We start from the raw sequence: 14,735 nt of genomic DNA on the forward strand, positions 1-14,735 counted from the left end.
ACGACTTTGCTTCAATATCTCCAAGAGTTCTCACTGCTCATTTGTTGCGATCATGGGCCAAATCTATCTACAGAGGAAATAGCCAACACAGGGAACATGCAATTGCTGTACTGACGGAGAGCGATTCCTATGAACATAAAAGGAATGACAGGGCAATTTCTGTACTGACGGAAAGCCCGCCCCCTCTCGTCCAGAAAAAAGAAGGAATCAATTTGGAAAGCACGGATTTTTTCTTACTTGTCACGGGAGGAAGCGGAAATAAATTGCGATTACGTACGGACTGAATGCAGGGCGGAGATGCGAGGCTTACCACCATCGTCGTCGATGTAGGAAGACGCGGCCCCTCCTCTGTCTCGCGCGCGGGCCCTCTCCGCGTCGTTCGTGAGGCGGCGGCGGCGGCGGAGGAGGAGGAGAGAGGAACTTGGCGACGGCGCAGGAATGCAGGATCCTTATCCTCCGCCTTGAGACGAGAAGGGCTCGCTGCGACGGTTCCGGCGGCAGGGGAGGAGAGGAGGGAGAGCGCTGGCTTCCGATGGCGGGCGACGGTGGCCTCGCCGGGACGAAGCCTCCGGTTGGGGTTTTTGCTGGTTTCTTCCGGAGAGCTCTTGCTCGGGTGCGTGTAGCAACTGCTCCAAGCAAAGCTCAGCAAGTGACGCTCCTCTGCTCTGCTTTCCAAGAAAAAAAAAGCGTTCTCCTTCTCCTCTTGTGGGCCTCCAATGTCTCCCACGGCCCACGGCCCACGGCCCACGGCCCACGGACGCGTGCTGACATGTGGGACCGACGTGTCATCGTCGTGCGCTTCTTCATTTCCCCCTTCTGCTCACTTCCCTCCGCCCCTGGAACACTCGCACCGGCGGCGAACGGCGGCGCCGCGCCGTCACCTCGCGGCCGCGACCGATACTGCCAGGTGATCACCGCGCCTGACCTCCCTGTCGTTATTCTTACTCCGCGAATCATAGGTACATTTTGGTTCGCTCGTTTCTTGCCGTGGTCGCGGGAGTTGTTCCGGCGCCGCCGGCCTTCCGCAACCGCTGCGCGAGTGGTTTTACCCGGTGATAGTGCCGCCTCAGTGAGCGAACCGCTGTATGTATGGATTGCTCTAGGATTCGTTGCCTGGAGCGAGGCTCTCGTGGCGGCATTCAGAATTCAGAAATAATTAGGTCACTGAACATGCCAGAACCTGCTGTGGTTTAGCATAATCTCAATCTGACTTGCAACTTCAAGCACAAGAGGTCGCCTCAGACAGTCGATTGCTGTTTTCTAACTATTCTCCTTGCAATTGTTTTTTTTTTTCATTTCGTTATGAGATGATGTTTTCGAAAAGCATTTGTTTACTAACTTCACTATTTGGATCATCCATTAATTATACTTTCCTTCTTGTTATGATCACTCTATTTTTGCTCAGCCTGTGCTGACTGCAGAGTGGCATCTCTGTTTATGCCATTGTGCTCCTACAGTTGTCTCCTAGCAGCAAGGGCTGAAATAGTTTCAATTTGCTGCTGATCTTTTAAAGTGTAATTTAGAAGGAGAAGGCTGAATGAATCAACCGACTTCTCATAATTATTACTCATGAATCATGTTACGCATAATTTGTCTTTTGAAAATAGAAAGGAAAAAACAGAGATGAATTACAAGAGTTCCGCAGCAGCGGCATGTTACAATCTGTACAGAAGAACTAATGAGGCCAGTGAGAACATGACTAGTACTACCTCTGTCCATAAAAGGATGTCGCAAGTTTGTCTAAATTTAGATGTATCTAGACACTCTTTAGTGTATTGATACATCCGAATTTAGACAAACTTCCGACATGAGTGTATAGACGAATTTAGACAAACTTCCAACATCCTTTTATGGACGGAGGGAGTAGCTCTTTGCAAAAATTAAACATACATCTACTCTGTGTACTGCACTATAACTTGCTAATTACATTGTGTGCTGACTAAATTTTGCTTCTGAAGGTTAGCATCTATGCCATTCAGGAAAGATACTACCTCCTGTATAGTTGGCCTCATGCCAGGATTACGGTCGACACACCGGCAAGCAGCTTCAAGCACCTCCAGCATCTGCTCTTCATATCCTGTACCTCTCAGTGCTGGATCCAGGACTTCAATCTGCTTCCCTTTGGATCTCATCTCCTGTACCCACTGGACAAGCTCTTTTGACTTGGGACACATCTGAACAGGCCGCCTCCCCGTTAGCAGTTCAAGCAGAACCACTCCAAAACTGTACATGTCACCTCTCAGTGTAGCCACCCATCCTTGCCCGTACTCAGGGGGGATGTAACCGAGTGTACCAACCAACTCAGTCGAGACATGAGTATTGTTGGGAAAGATCAATCTGGATAGCCCAAAGTCTGCAACGTAAGCTTTGAATTCTTTGTCTAGTAAGATGTTACTGGACTTAATGTCACGGTGAACAATGTGAGGCTTGCAGACATTGTGGATGTAGGATATACCCTGGCTTGCTCCTTGGGCAATCTTCAGCCGCATCGGCCAATCGAGAAATGAGCTGGCATCATAGTCCCTGTTGTGAAGCCAGTCGTCCAGGCTGCCATTCTCCATGTAGGAGTATATCAGGAGTCTCGAATGTCCCTGTATGCAGTAACCCCAGAATGGTACAAGATTGTCATGCTGTGCCACAGAAAGTGCATCAACCTCTGCACTGAACTCCCTTTCCATCAGACACATTTCACTATTGAGCTTTTTTATGGCAACCTTTGAGCCATCAGATAGCTCAGCCTTGTAAACTAGGCCATAACCTCCGGAGCCAATGATATGATCCTTGTCAAAGTTCTTTGTAGCCTTCAGGAGATCAGTCAGTTTGAGTTTGTTTTCTTCTCCCTTGCCTTGTGGAACCATCACCAAGGAATATTCTGAATTGAAGTCTGAAGATGTGTCTTCCATGTCATCATTGCTGCTGCTCCTCTTTTTTTTCATGAAACTTTTACGCCTGAACAAGACAAGGAGACGAGCTAGCAAGAAAAGGATGGCCACCCCTCCAAAAAATACACTAAATGCAAGTGCAAAGACACCCTTCTTTTTCCGTCGATTCTGGGTTGTCAGAGGTGTTTCAGCTGAACCACAATTGTTTACAAGCATAGGACCACACAATTTTGGGTTGCCATCATAGCTGGAATTAGGAAATGTGCTAAGCTGGCCTACAGTTGGAATAGGCCCTTCTAGGTCATTATTCGAAATGTTGAATTTGGAAAGGAAGTGCAGGTTGTTCAGTGCAGCTGGAATTGCACCAGTAAGATGATTGCCTGACAAGTCGAGCACCTGCAGGTTCGTGAGGTTGCCGATCAGTTCCGGGATCTCTCCAGATAATTGGTTGGAGCTCAAGTTGAGGGAACTGAGTGCTTTCAACTCACCAATCTTCTCGGGTATCAGACCAGTGAAGTTATTGATGCCTAGATTCAGTACTTTAGGAAAAGCACTGGGCATGAGGTATTGCATAGATGGACCCTTATTATAAACAGGAAGCTCAAAGATCTTTGGTGCCGTCTTGTTTGATTTTAGCATTGGCATATCCATTAAGGAATTTGAAATTTCCCCTGTAAGGCTGTTGTTTGATATGTCTAGATAGAAGAGGAAGTTTAAGTTGCTGATCCAGTCAGGTATTGGCCCAGTGAGTTGGTTGTTGTGTAATAGTAACATCCCCAAATTTGGCAGCTTTGATAACCAATCAGGTATTTTCCCAGACAGTGAACAATCATTTATGGAAAGAACCTGTAGACTTTCAAAACCATTAATGCTGTCATCCTCTGGCATGGTCTCATGCATGAAGTTGAACCCAATAAGAAGGGTGGTGAGGCTCCTGGTTCTATTAAGGATCTGAAGTGTTCTTGTGAGATTTGTGAGAGAGTTGTCAACAAGTGATAGGAATGAGAGAAACTTCAGATTGCCTATCTTTTCAGACAACTGGCCATGGAAATTGTTGTGAGATAACCGTAATGCACTAAGCCTGCTGCAGGAGTATATGCTTTCTGGAATTGTGCCAGTGAAGTTGTTGTACAGAAGATCTAAATTTTTTAGATTGGGCAGGCTTGTAAAGTTGACCTTGGTAAGCTCCCCACTGAAGTTGTTGCTCTTGAGGTCAATGGTTATGAGATTTGTGCAGTTGCTCAGAGTTGATGGCAGCTCCCCTGACATGCGGTTGTGTTCCAGATGCAGCTCCTCCAATTTCTTCAGCTCACCTATAGACTCTGGAATATTGCCACTGAGCTCATTCCCCCCAAGATCAAGGGTAACCAGATTTGTGAGCTTGCTGATGCCATTGAGAGCTCCTTCTAACCGATTGCTAGGCAACAAAAGCTGCTCCAATGAGGTAACCTTGAAGAGTTCATCTGGAAGTGTCCCACTGAGGTTGTTGTAGCCAGCGCTGAGCAATTTCACCATGGAACAATTACTGAACCCTGGAGGGATGTTTCCGCTCAATTGGTTAAAACTGAGTTCAAGCACAGCAAAAGACGGCGCGCTAATACATGGTGTAGTTGGTATCTGCCCAGTAAAGCTGTTGGTGCTGGCATTGAGCACGACCAGACTCTTCATCACCTCCCATATCGTCGTTGGAAACCTTCCTGAAAACAAGTTGCTCGAGATGTTCAGTACCTGCAGAGGTCGCACAGGGGTTGAAGCTGGCAGCTCGCTCAGGCCTCCTGTCAGGCGGTTGAAGCTGACGTCAAGGATAATGATGCTGCTTGATGACACCAATTCCGACGGCAGGCCACCGGACAGCGAGTTGCGCGACAGGTTGAGGCGCAACAGGCCGGTGAGGTTTCCAAGGAACGGAGAGATGTACCCCTCGAGACCTCGAGAAGCCAGCGAAACATCGGTGACCGTCCTACTGGGACCGCTGCAGGTGATCCCTTCCCACGTGCAGCAGTCCGTGTCGCTCCGCCACAACGCCTTGAGGCCGCCGTCCCGCGAGAGACCCGCAAGGAGCTGGAGAAGGGAGCTCTTCTCCTGCTCCGTGCAGGAGCTGGTTGGAGAGGCCAAGGAGATCAGCAGCACGAGTGCCAAGCCGAGAAAAGGTATGGGTGATCCGCTCCTGTTTGAGGAATGCTGTGGCTGCATGGCTTCCACAGAAAGCTAGCAAGGGAACCTATGGGGGGCTGGTGAACAGAGAGAAGGAGAAGAAGGGAACAGCTCATGCCTCCGCTTTGTTTCATCCTTTCTGGTCATACTCAGGAAAATAAAAGAAATGGTTCAAGGATTGGCTGCTACTGCCTATGTGTCACAACATTTTCTACGTTCACACGATGACATTTTCACCGGGGCCGCCCGCCTGCTATCGTGTTATTGGTAAGTTGACTTCGTATGCATGGATTGGTGTGTATCCTTACTAGTTATTAGCAGTCATCCGTGCTATGACAGCATGCATTTGATTAGCTTGACCCGACATCACTTATCTTACCTGCTTTACCATGCCTTATGCTGTTGTTATTTAGTGACAGATACCGAAGAATAAACTCATTGATGCACCTATTATTTTTCATGAGCAGGAAAAGACGTGTTTAAGATCGAGCCATGTAGGATATGTGATCAACGAGGCAGCAGCATCCCGAGGGACTGCGTAATTCAATGCTGTCATCGATGTCTCGGTCAACTCGTGCACATGATTTGGGAGAAGAAGCAAGTGGAGGTCCATTATGTGAACATGATTTTTTGGAGAAGAAGAGCAAGTGGAAGGCAACATGTGAACATGATTTCGGAGAAGAGCAAGTGGGAGGGCAAGACGACAGGAACAGATTAATGGAGGGGTTGCCTCTCTCTATTTCATAGAGAGGCGATTTACACAAAAATAACCCAAAAGTGGAAGAAAAGCACAGACTGACCCTCCGGCGAAACTATTTCACCAATCTAACCCTTTTGTGTGGCGCCCCTCCCACGGGCGCCACACATGCCCATGTGGCTTCCCTCCCGCCGGCGCCACACACCCAGCCCGACGTGGCCCCTCGCCGCCGAGCCGGTGCGCCCGTCCGACGTGGCAGCATGTGTGGCGCCCTCCCAACGGCGCCACACATGCCAACTTATATCATGTTTTCGGTCGAAAACATCCAGGGCTCCGAACGTCCGGGACTTAGCCGTTTTGCGAGGCTCGATGTGTGGCGCCGATGCCACGGGCGCCACACTGGCATGTGTGGCGCCGATGCCACGGGCGCCACACATCCACTTAAGTGTGGCGCCCGCGCCCGCGCCCAGCCCGACCCAGCCAGCTTTCTTCTCTTCTCTCTCGTTCCTCCCAGGAAACCGCCGCCGCCGCCCGAGTCCCCTTCGCCCCCCCACCAAATCGACCAAGCAATCGTCAGATCCGGCCGGCCAAGTCCTTCCTCCTCCATTCCTCAAGGTATTCCCCTTCGAATCCCTCACATTCATCCACTAATTTCATAGATCTTGCTAGATTTGCACATGAACCCTAGACATGGAAACTAGATTTGAAATGGCTATGTATGTGTTGAATGTGTATGTGTAGGAACCCTAGATATGTAGGAACCCTAGATATGTAGGAACCCTAGATATGTAGGAACCCTAGATGTGTTGAATGAAATTTTACATGTATGTGTTGAAATCCTTATGTATGTATGTGGTGAAAGGCAAAATTGGAGCTTAGCAAATGCATTCTATTGTCTTACATATGTCTATTATGTGCCTAGGAATGGTATGTCTTACGAAATTCATATGTGTGATGTATTTGGATATGAACTCTCATGTATGTGTGATGTATATGTGATTCGAAAGTTAGATATATTCTCATGTATTCTTGATGGAATAACTCATATTTGTTAGGAATGTATGTGTGATGGCTTATTTGGATATATTCTCATGTATGTGATGGCTCATAATATGTTGTATGTGTTGCTCATACATGTAGGATGGTGTGGCTTCTGGATGAAGAGTACGACAGGGAGCACCGGGCTGTTCATATGACGGAGAGGGGAACGGATCTTCACCCTTTGAAGATTCGTTACCATGGCACACCGGATATACCTTATGACGAGAGGTACACGGAGTTCATCCGGCCTACCGGTCTTATGCCGTTCATATCCCTTGTAAGCCGTGGGGGCCACACATGAACCCCTCGGCACTCACCGCCCTTGTCGACCGGTGGAGGCCGGAGACTCACACCTTCCACTTGAGGGCCGGCGAGATGGCCCCTACTCTGCAGGATGTTTCCATGATCCTTGCACTACCTATTCAGGGCGAGCCACTGTGTATGAACACAACTTCTGATGGGTGGCGCCAGCAGATGGTGGGGCTTATTGGCAGGGCTCCTCCGCCGCCAGAAAATCCAAAGGAGAGAGTTCCCGCCGGCGCGTCTTTCACTTGGATCGAACTAACTTTGCGTAATGCCCCATAGAGGCCGACGAGGACACTCGGAGGACGTACGCCCGCGTGTACTTATGGTACATGATTTCCGAGACTCTCTTTCCGACAGTGGGGGTAAGCTGGCCCATTGGTGTTGGCCGAAGGCGCTTACGGTGTTGGACGCCCGGTGGAGTTGGGGAACAGCGGCACTTGCCTACCTCTACCGGCAGGTGATGATTTGTTCTATGTACTATTTTCCTATAGTAGTGCGCTACACAAAGTAGTAACCAAATATCTTATGTACGCAGTTGGACGAAGCTTGTCGCAGGACTGGGAGCAAGACGGGTAGCGGCGGTATTGGTGGATGCATGCTCCTACTTTCCGTATGGAGCTGGGACCGCCTATCGCTTGGGCGTCCCAGTGGTACTCAACGAGACACCATGGCCTCATTTCCCTCACTTTCCCGATCGGGAGCCCACTTGGGCATACCTTTGGGACAATGTCTCGGAGATGACGAGCGATCCAATGATCATGTACAGGCAGTACACTCGCGGAGTTGGACACTCTTACCGCTGAGCAGGTAACCGATCACTGCGGAGTTGCAATCCTAGTTTTGATTGATTCTACTGGCATCTACTAAATAATTGTATGCTGCAGGTGGAATGGGAGCCATATGGTAGCTACATCCTCCTCTTCTGAAGAACATGTATGGACTATTTTGTTGCTGTGAAACATGTTCTTACTAATTTCAACTTTTGTAATCTCATGTGTTCATGTTTGTGCAGATTCCTCCTGAGGACGACCTAATTCTGAGTCAAGGCGTACTTCCGAAGCGTACCTCCAAGCAACGGTCAGCTTACCAGTTGAAGCCAAGGGGCAAGGCTCCAAACCGGTACACTCCGGAAGATTATGTCAACCGAGGAAAGAAGGTTGTCACTGAGGAGGATGATGGGCCGCCGCGGAGATCAGCTATGTCGAGGATGAGGAACGACGAGCCGTTCTCTTCAGAGGAGGAGGAGGAGGAGGAGGAGGAGCAGGAGCAGGAGCAGCAGCAGGAGCAACAGCAGGAGCAGCCAAGGCAGCGGACGAAGAGGATGGCCGTCCGGAAGCAGCCCGTGAGGACGACACGTCGAGGACGACACTAGGATGTGCTCCGTGTTGTTGTGAACTATATCTTCATAAGTATCGATTTGTGAACCCTATGTCATTTCGAACCATGGTCTGTAATGCTACTTATTGTCTCACAGTATGTTTTGGGGGATTACAAGTGCATGTGTGGCGCCGTTGGGAGGGGCGCCACACATGCTGCCACGTCGGATGGGCGCACCAGCTCAGCGTCGATGGCGCCACGTCGGGCCGGGTCGGTGGCGCCGGCAGGAGGGGAGCCACATGGGCACGTGTGGCGCCCGTGGGAGGGGCGCCACACAAAAGGGTTAGATTGGTGAAATAGTTTCGCCGGAGGGTCAGTCTGTGCTTTTCTTCCACTTTTGGGTTATTTTTGTGTAAATCGCCTCATAGAGAAGAGGCTCAAAAGCCTTTTTTGGAACTTCGGATCCCCTACAGGCTAGCTATAGGACTGCCATGAGCTGCATTCCTTTGCATTTCTAGATTAAGATATATATGAAGTAAGCATGCTTGTTGTTTAAAACGGACAATTATTGTTGATATGATAAGTGAGTGGTCGGTACCATTGAGCAGTGAGCTGGCGCTCAAAATTGCACGGACTCAAGGATTTACAGATAATGCATAATAGTTCCAATTGTTTACTTTGCAAATAGCCTATCGGATCTGATTGATGTGATTATCCTGGCAAGTTGTTATTGGGCTGGCTAGTTGTTAAATGTCAACATGACTGGCTCCACGCTGCTTGCTCTTGTCCGAGGGTGGCTTGTGAAATGACGAACAGGGCCTCCTGTGAGCTATCAGTCAAAGAAAAGAAAAGAAAAGGAGAGCAGGGCTTCCTTTCTTTAAAACATAGGGTAAGACACATATATGCATACAAGTGTTGCAGATTTTTCTAGATACATACTGTATATACTTAAACGTGTTTTTGTGTGTAGTGTAGATACATGTAATTCTAGATAAATATATGATATTTATTTTAAAATGGAGGGAGTATACATCAATGAGAATATGTCAACGCTGTAAGACAGTAGAGCACCAAAAGAGTTTCTTGCCTGGTGGACAATCACCTTCTGGAACCTTGTCCACGGATAAATGAGCACGTATATTTTTCCCATGGTACCAAGACTATATTTCATGTTAGCGTCCACTCAGCTTAAGAAAAGTCCATTCCATCCCAAAGCCCTGACCGAAGGGAGGAAGAAAACTCTTCCTTATAAGCTGGTCACAGCCTCTTTCCATAAGCGAGTTAGGCCTAAACTTGAGTAGCCTCCATCAACGCTAGAAGCAGCCCTAACATCACACCCCCCAGGAAGTCCCAGGAAGGCATCCTTCTTCGGTCATGGGGATAGCGAGGAACAGACGGTGGGGGATCCTAGTGTTGGTGGCGCTTCGGTTTTGGCAACTCCCAGATAGTGTTTCGGAGGCCTAACTTGGGGACAACGGGCCGCTGAGTTCTCGGATATGGTGTGCAGATGCTTCCAGGTGAAAGTTCAGCGCCTCGACGCCAACGGCGGTGATGCCTGCGAGTGTTGTAACCCTCTTGGGGGCGTCGTTGTGGGTATCCGCCCCGCGGTACAACTCCAGGTGAAAACCCCAGACCCCACGGTCTCGACGACGGAGACGCAATGCGTCAGTCGTGGAGTCCCGATTGAACTCGGTTTCGTGCCAATGTCCTCGGTGGCAAGTTTGGGTTTTTGTGGTCTTTTTTTTTGTCTTTTCTTTGATCTACTTTGTAAAAAGGTTCTCCTCTCCACCTTCTATCGGTTCTGTTGCGGCTTCATTTATAAAGCGGGGCAAAAGCTTATTTTCGTGGAGAGGGATGTGGTCAGTGACTTATAGTCCTACCTTACTAGCGGGAGGGGCAACGAGCGGCTTATAAGGGAGAGTAGCCATCTTGTGGGCTGAGTTGAATGTGTCAAATGTTTGGAACACAACACAAGTCTGTGGAGCTGGGCCTGGGATCCTAACACATCATTTGTCATGTTTCCTTTTTTTTTTTCTTTCTTATGCATTCAACAACAATGGACTATCCTTGTTGATTGCTTTACCATCACAATATATATGGTGAATATTCCGCCACATAAAATTCATGAACGTTTCAAATTCAAGTTTTCAGCACACAACTTCCAAAAGGAAAAAAAATGAACTGTGGCAGTGCCACTTGGCAGATTGCCTATTTTGGGCCGCGCTGTTGTGGCCTCTTTTTGTCGCCACTGGGCCAGCCTTTCTCGATGCCTGCGTCTCTCTCTCTCGCCGCCAGATGAACCCCCACAAGCCGGAACCGGCGAACGGCGGCCGCCGCCATCTCTTACCCGAGCACCGCGTAGAGAGCGGAGGTCAGCGATCGCCGCTCCATCTCCTATATTTCGTTAGTCTTGCTTGTAGACGCTGATTGCGCGTTTTGGTGTGGGAGATTTGTGGTTCCGGATGCTGGCCTCCATGATTATCGATCGCAGATCGCCCACCTGGCGCCTGCTCAAGAATTTGCCCAGACCAAGCTATCAAACTTTTTAGGTAGAAAAGGATAGGAGCAAACTCCCACGTAGACTTCGATTCAGAAAAATGCCATAGCAGGGTCAACTGGTCAGCTTCTTGGCCTAATGTTGATGTTTTTACTTTTTACAGACCCAGGCCTTAATATGAACCTTAACATTTGGTGGAAATTTGGTGTCCTCTTAATTGTTATTTCTATTTTTATTTTCATTCTATGTGCTGTTTCGGAAGCATGTATATGAGTCAATGAGTTACGAGTGTATGCTTGCCATAGCATTGAGTTAGTATTGCTTCATTACAAGGGTAATTTTCCCCACACAGTCGAAGCCCCATAACGTGTACTGATTTTGCACCTCAACTCTCCACAGTGTGGAATTCTTAAGGAACGTGATGGGGATGAACTGTGTAAATATAGTTATAATCTGTACACTTGTTTACCATAATATGGAATACAACTGAAGGGAGGGGGGGATTACAGAGTTAAAAAAATGGTAATCTGTCAGAAGCTTTGTCAAAATAACTGTAACATCTTTCAGTAGTAATTGTATGGACCTACATCTGCTATGTGTAGCGGCATTCTATCTTAACTGAATTTTGCATCTGCAGTTTGGCGTCTACACTCTCCAGGAAGGAGACTAGTTCCTGTATCGTTGGTCTCATGCAAGGATTACGGCTGATGCACTTGCAAGCTGCTTCAAGCACCTTCATCATCTGGTCTTCATACCCTTTACCCTGAAGTGTAGGATCCAGGACCTCAAGCTGCTTCCCTTCTGATATCATATCCTGTACCCAGTTGACGAGTTCTTTTGATGAGGACAAGACCAGGACAGGCCGTCTTCCCGTGAGCAGCTCAAGCAGGACCATGCCAAAACTGTACATGTCACCTCTCAGTGTAGCAACCCATCCTTGCCCATACTCAGGCGGAATGTAGCCCAGAGTACCAACTAACTCAGTTGTGAAATGGGTTTTACTGTCAATCAATCTGGAGAGCCCAAAATCTGCGACATAAGCTTTGAATTCTCTGTCAAGCAGGATGTTGCTGGACTTGATGTCACGGTGGACAATGTGAGGCTTGCAGACACCATGGATATAAGAAAGGCCCCGGCTTGCTCCTTGTGCGATCTTGAGCCGTGTCGGCCAGTCAAGAAACAAGTTGGCATCACCATCGCTGTTGTGAAGCCAATCGTCCAGGCTGCCATGCTCCATGTAAGGATATATGAGGAATCTTGAATCTCCCTGTATGCCGTAACCCCAGAGTGGTACAAGGTTGTCATGCTGTGCCATTGAGAGTGCATCAACCTCTGCAGTGAATTCCCTGTCCATCAGACACATAGCATCATTAAGCTTCTTGATGGCCAGCTTAGAGCCATCAGGTAAATCAGCCCTATAGACCAGCCCATAGCCTCCGCACCCGATGATGTTCTCCTGGTGAAAGTTATTTGTAGCCTTCATGATGTCAGCGAATGTGAGGTTACTGTCTTCTCCCTTTCCTCGTGGCACTATCACTAATGATTCTTCTGAACCAGTCTCAATTGAATATACTTCCACATCTCCACTGTTGCTGCTCCTGTGCTTGATTGTTGCAAGGAGACACCCGAGCACGGAAAGAGTAGCGGTTCCACCAAAGAACACACCGAATGTAATTGCAAAAATGGATTTCTTGCTCCAGTGTTTTCTAGAGCCTGACGGTCTTCCTGCTGAACCACAATTGCGATGGAGAATACCGCCACACAACTTTGGATTCCCTTCAAAGCTAGAACTTAGGAATGTACTAAGCTGGACTCCATCTGGAATTGGGCCTTCGAGGTCATTGTGGGAAATGTTGAATGCTGAAAGGAAGTGCAGGTTCTTCAGTGCTGATGGGATAATGCCTGTAAGATTGTTGCTAGACAAGTCGAGCACCCACAGATTTATCAGGTTGCAGAGCTGCTGTGGTATGTCTCCTGATAAGCTGTTGGAGCTGAAGTTCAGTATAACAAGTGAGTTCAACTGACCAATCTCCTCAGGGATCACACCAGTGAAGTTATTGTTTCCCAGATTCAGCACTTTAGGGAAAGCACTTGATATACGATATTGACGTGATGGAGTTGCATAAACAGGCAGCTCAAAGGCTCTTGGGTCCAAACGGGGTGCCTTTGTCTTTTCTGAATTTAGCATTGACATCTTCATTAAGGCTCTTGGAATTTCGCCTGTAAGGCTATTATTTGATATGTCTAGGTGGAAAAGTAAGTTTAGGCTATTGATCCAGCCTGGTATTGGTCCACTGAGTTGGTTATTTTGCAAAAACAGCATCTCCAACTTTGTCAGCTTTGATAGCCAAAGGGGTATGTTTCCTGACAATGAGCAACCAGCTATGGAGAGAACCTGAAGATTCTGAAAACCATCAACTATTTCATCTTCTGGCATGGATTCACCCATAAAGTTTGTCCCTCCGATAAGCAAGGAAGTGAGGTTTCTACAGTTCTTGAGTATCCGAATCGTGTTTGTGATATTTGTAAAATTGTTGAAACCAAGTGATAGGAAAGTAAGGGCTTTCAAACTGGCTATGTTTGGTGAAAGCTGCCCATACAAGTTGTTGCCAGATATGCGCAGTGCGGCCAACTTGGTGCAAGAGTATATGCTTTCTGGAATTGTGCCGGTGAATTTGTTGTACAGAAGATCTAAACTCTTAAGATAAAGCAGGCTCGAGAAGTTAACCTTGGTAAGTTCTCCATCGAAGTGGTTGCTCTTGAGGTCAACTGTTATGAGATTAGTGCAGTTGCTCAGAGCTGACGGCAGCTCCCCTGACATGTTGTTGTGGTCCAAACGCAGCTCCTCTAATCTCTTGAGCTGACCAACTGAGTCGGGAATCTTGCCGCTGAAATTGTTCCCTCCAAGATCTAGAGTAGTCAGATTTCTGAGCTTGACTATTTGTGCACCATTGATCACTCCATGTAAACCATTGTCAGGAAGGGAGAGGTACTCCAGGGAGGAAGCGTCGAAGAGTTCATTTGGTAGAGTCCCGCTGAGGTTGTTGTGTCCAGCCTTGAGCACTCTGAGCATGGAGCAATTACCAAGTCCAGGAGGGATGCCACCTGTAAATTGGTTGTAGCAGAGTGCAACCACGGCTAGCGATGGTGAGCCTGTGCAGAAATGGCTTGGTATCTGCCCAGTGAAGCTGTTGTTGCTGGCGTTGAGGGTGACTAGATTGCTCATCACCCCCCACGTGGTGGACGATGGAAACCGGCCTGTAAACAGGTTGCTCGAGATGTTCAGTACCTGCAGAGGCCGGACAGAGGTTAAAGACGGCACCTCTTGCATGTCTTCCTTGAGGCGGTTGAAGCTGACGTCGAGGACGATGATGCTGCTGGACGACACCAGCTCCAGTGGTAGGCCACCAGAGAGTGAGTTGTGGGACAGGTTGAGGCGCAGCAGTCCAGCGAGGTTGCCCAGGGACGGCGAGACGTGCCCCTCAAGGCCCTTGGAAGCCACCGAGACATCGGTGACTGTCCCATCCGCGCCACAGGTGACCCCTTCCCACACGCAGCAGTCGGTGCTGTTTTGCTTCCATGACGCCGAGAGGCCGCCGTCCTGTGACAGCCCAGCATGGAACTGCAGGAGGGAGCCCTTCTCCTGCTCCGTGCAAGAACTGGCTGGAGAGGCCATGGAGAGCAGCAGCACCACCACAAGAGCACAGCCAAGGAAAGGTACAGGGAATCTGTTGCTGCACTTCTTGCATGAGGAACGGAGCTGCTGCTGCTGCTGCTGCTGCTTCTCCATGGTTTTCCTGATCAAAGCTTTAGCATGAAAGCCAGATGGTTAAAACCTGAT

The 14,735-nt window shown here is 48.6% G+C and overlaps 2 protein-coding genes across 4 annotated transcripts; both read right to left on the reverse strand.

The window, feature by feature from the left end:
• Positions 1-1,898: 1,898 nt before the first annotated feature.
• LOC124691247 (tyrosine-sulfated glycopeptide receptor 1-like) lies at positions 1,899-5,137 on the reverse strand. 3 transcript variants are annotated; one of them, XM_047224520.1, is made up of 2 exons: positions 2,969-5,137; positions 1,899-2,872 (listed from the first exon to the last, which is right to left on the reverse strand). In XM_047224520.1, the coding sequence occupies exons 1-2, from the start codon at positions 5,073-5,075 to the stop codon at positions 1,920-1,922; spliced, it is 3,060 nt and encodes a 1,019-aa protein (XP_047080476.1). In that variant the 5' UTR covers positions 5,076-5,137; the 3' UTR covers positions 1,899-1,919. The 3 variants fall into 3 exon arrangements, with proteins under 3 accessions (XP_047080476.1, XP_047080474.1, XP_047080475.1); XM_047224518.1 differs by having other exon boundaries at positions 1,899-2,591; positions 2,655-5,137; XM_047224519.1 differs by having other exon boundaries at positions 1,899-2,215; positions 2,285-5,137.
• A 6,272-nt stretch (positions 5,138-11,409) lies between these two features.
• Positions 11,410-14,684, reverse strand: LOC124689186 (tyrosine-sulfated glycopeptide receptor 1-like). The gene has a single exon (XM_047222752.1). It carries the CDS (start codon positions 14,682-14,684, stop codon positions 11,487-11,489), a length of 3,198 nt encoding a protein of 1,065 aa, XP_047078708.1. The 3' UTR covers positions 11,410-11,486.
• Positions 14,685-14,735: the final 51 nt, after the last annotated feature.

The sequence above is a fragment of the Lolium rigidum genome, chromosome 2 (genome assembly GCF_022539505.1).
Source record: "Lolium rigidum isolate FL_2022 chromosome 2, APGP_CSIRO_Lrig_0.1, whole genome shotgun sequence".
NCBI lineage: Eukaryota > Viridiplantae > Streptophyta > Magnoliopsida > Poales > Poaceae > Lolium > Lolium rigidum.